A 2,949-nucleotide genomic window follows, 5' to 3' on the forward strand; every position below is an offset into this window, starting at 1 on the left:
GGCCCATTTCCCAACTTCCGGTTGGACAGGAAGTGATGTTTTTTGCTGTCCCCAGCCTCCAGAGCCTTTCTAGGAGTCTCTGGAGGCTGGGGACAGCAAAAAAAGTCACTTCCTGTCCAACCAGAAGTTGGCAAACGGGCCGTTTCAGGACTCCGAGGGGGCAGGGAAGGTTGTTTTCACCCTCCCCAAATGCATAGAGAGGATCTGGAGCCAGGTGAGAAAGAAAAATGGGCCTTCCCGACCCCACCCAGGCCTTCTGGAGGCAGGAAACAGCCTGTTTCCCTACTTCTGGTGGGCCCAGAAGGCCCAAAAATCAGCTGACGCCGGAGCTGAGCAGGCATGCCCACTGATATGGCTACGCATGCCACCTGTGGCACACATGCCATAGGTTCGCCATCACAGGTCTAGATGTTTCAGAGAATATTGCCGATATAAAAAAATATCTCCTTCTACCTTCACAGGCTTTATCCCACCTCCCCTGATCTTTGGAGCAGGAATTGATTCCACCTGCCTTTTCTGGAGCACCTTCTGTGGTGAACAAGGAGCATGCGCCCTATATGACAACGTTGTCTATAGGTACCTGTATGTGAGCATCGCTATTACCCTGAAGTCACTTGCGTTCCTCCTTTACACCACAACCTGGCAGTGCCTGAGGAAAAACTATAAGAAATACATCAAGAACCATGAAGGCGGGCTCAGCACTACTGAGTTCTTTGCCTCCACTTTGACCCTGGACAACCTAGGACGAGACCCCCTTGGCCAGAATCCCTCTCACAGGACAAAATTTATCTACAACCTTGAAGACCACGAGTGGTGTGAAAACATGGAGTCTGTTTTATAGTGAATTAGAAAGGCAGATTGCTAACCCAAAGGTCCTTTTTGGAAGGAAGATATTTTATGAAACGTGTAATATATCCATACGAAGATGTTTTGGGAAGTCTAAGCAAAACAGAGTCCACAGCTCTTTCAAATATCTATCCATTACGTTCCAGGAGCTTCTCCGGAGGAAGAGGACAATCCGTCCTTTCGCTCCAAAAGCAGATGAACCAAGACGAGGAAGAGAAAGTGTAAAGACCAATCTGGAGTGAGAAATGGTGATGCCAAGTGGACCATCAGTATATCAAATGCCTTGGCTGGAGACATAACAGATGGGCAAAGTGTTTGGGGGGGGCTGGTTTTTCATTGGAGAACAGATCAGACGTCTGTCCTTGGATGGAAAGGCAAACCCATGAAAGACAATTCCCAGCGAGGGGGGAAAATAGCAGAAGCAAGCTACAGCTGTTTCCAAAAATAAGTGCTCTGTGAAACTGAAGCATCGTTGGAGTAACCTTTGCAATACAAGCTTAAAAGACAACCACAAGGGTGCTATGCAGTCCTTTTCACGCTCTCCGTCTCTTGCTCTCTCTCTCATATCACAGGAAGCCCTGCCAGAACGGCTTCCCCTTTCTTGTCTCCAGCTGCAAAGTCCATAAGACCAACCTCAACAGCTGTTTGAAATGGGCAAACCCAATAGACGTGTCCGGTACAAGCCATGATGACGTCAAGTTGACATCACGACGTGCTGAATAAGAGCTACATCCCCAACTAGGAGTTAGATGCTGAATTAAGAGTTAGATAGGCTGCATCCTTTGTGTGCACGTCATTGTTCGGATGCCATTGTGGCTTGTACCCAACACACTTAACGCAATCACAACATTACAGTTCTTAAAGATACCAGCATTGCTTTTCTTAAACTATTTGGGAGCGGGTCTAGTAGTTCCATTTTGGTATGGGAATCGGGGCATTGTGCGTGTGTTTGTGTGTATGTGTGCAGTTGTGAGGAACAGAGGACGGGATGACTCTCGCCAAAGAGTCTGCCTGTCTAACTTTTTTCAACTTTTAGCAGGGTTGAAGTGGCGCGTAGGTCATCGTGGCCAACGTTGCCATTGAAAATGGGCAGAGGCGGTCTGGTTGAGCCATCACTGCCTTTTAAACATCTGTACATTTTTCTAGTTTTGTGTCGGCACTGGAAAAGGAAAGTTTTCAGTACGGCTTCCATTTGAATCAGAATATTGCTACCACGGCGAGAAAGAGAAATTATCCACTTTATTCCCTGAGCTGCTCAGCTACTCAGCCTCCCCTAGTTAAAAAAACGGTCACAAAACTTTAGACTCCCTCCAATGGAAGCTTCGACGTGTTTTTGACCTTAGGGGGAAAAAACAACAACGAATAAGCTGATAAATATATGTGCCTTTTTTTTTTTTGGAAAAAAAATGTATTTGCTTTACAAGAGTCAGACAGAGGAAAAGTAGCCAACCTTTATCACAGGAAAGAGATGTAGGGCGTACTTTGTAGCACTGGAGCAAAATCTCAGAGAGATCCCTTTCGTTAACAGAATAACAGAGTTGGAAGGGACCTTGGAGGTCTTCTAGTCCAGCCCTCAGACAGGAGACTCTATTTGTGAGTGGCAAAACAGAAAACCTGGACAAGTTTGGAATGAAACCTTTGCTTTTCACACGCCACTCACCAAAGTCCCTAAATACACTGATGGTCTCTTAAAACTTTTATATAGCATGTTCCTTTGGCTAAAACGAGAGTGAATTTCCCAAGATGGTTGACTGTCCTTGCTGTCATCATCACCCAGAATGCCCTCTGGGCCTGGAAGGGGGGGGTGCTCCAGAACAGAGAAGGCATTCTGGGAAAAATAACAACAGCCAGCTGGCTCCCTCGAGTTGGGGGGGGGCTCTTCTTTCACATTGTCACAAAGGCAGCATGCTTTCCAACGAAGAAAAGGCAAACTTTGTATGCGTCCTATTTATTGAGGCATGCCTCCCAGATGGGCTGTACTGCACATCTTTAAAAAAAACCACATTGCATGCAAAGGATCGGTGGCGTTTTCTATAGAAATATACTTCTTCTTCGCCCACATATCTGTATTTAGCCGTGATCATCAGTGGTAGATCCCAATTC

At 46.4% G+C, this 2,949-nt stretch overlaps 1 protein-coding gene across 2 annotated transcripts in view; it reads left to right on the plus strand.

Moving 5' to 3' along the window:
* The window catches only part of SLCO3A1 (solute carrier organic anion transporter family member 3A1), a 247,263-nt gene extending 245,021 nt beyond the window's left edge, over positions 1 to 2,242 (plus strand). For both annotated transcript variants that reach the window (XM_087878316.1, XM_060694783.2), the window contains one exon: positions 462 to 2,242. In XM_087878316.1, coding sequence (XP_087734442.1) covers positions 462 to 841 — 380 coding nt within the window. In that variant the 3' untranslated portion in view covers positions 842 to 2,242. The remainder of the gene's footprint in view (positions 1 to 461) is intronic.
* The last annotated feature ends 707 nt before the right edge of the window (positions 2,243 to 2,949 follow it).

The sequence above is a fragment of the Pantherophis guttatus genome, chromosome 13 (assembly GCF_059756535.1).
Source record: "Pantherophis guttatus breed Tessera chromosome 13, ASM5975653v1, whole genome shotgun sequence".
In the NCBI taxonomy this organism is placed as follows: domain Eukaryota; kingdom Metazoa; phylum Chordata; class Lepidosauria; order Squamata; family Colubridae; genus Pantherophis; species Pantherophis guttatus.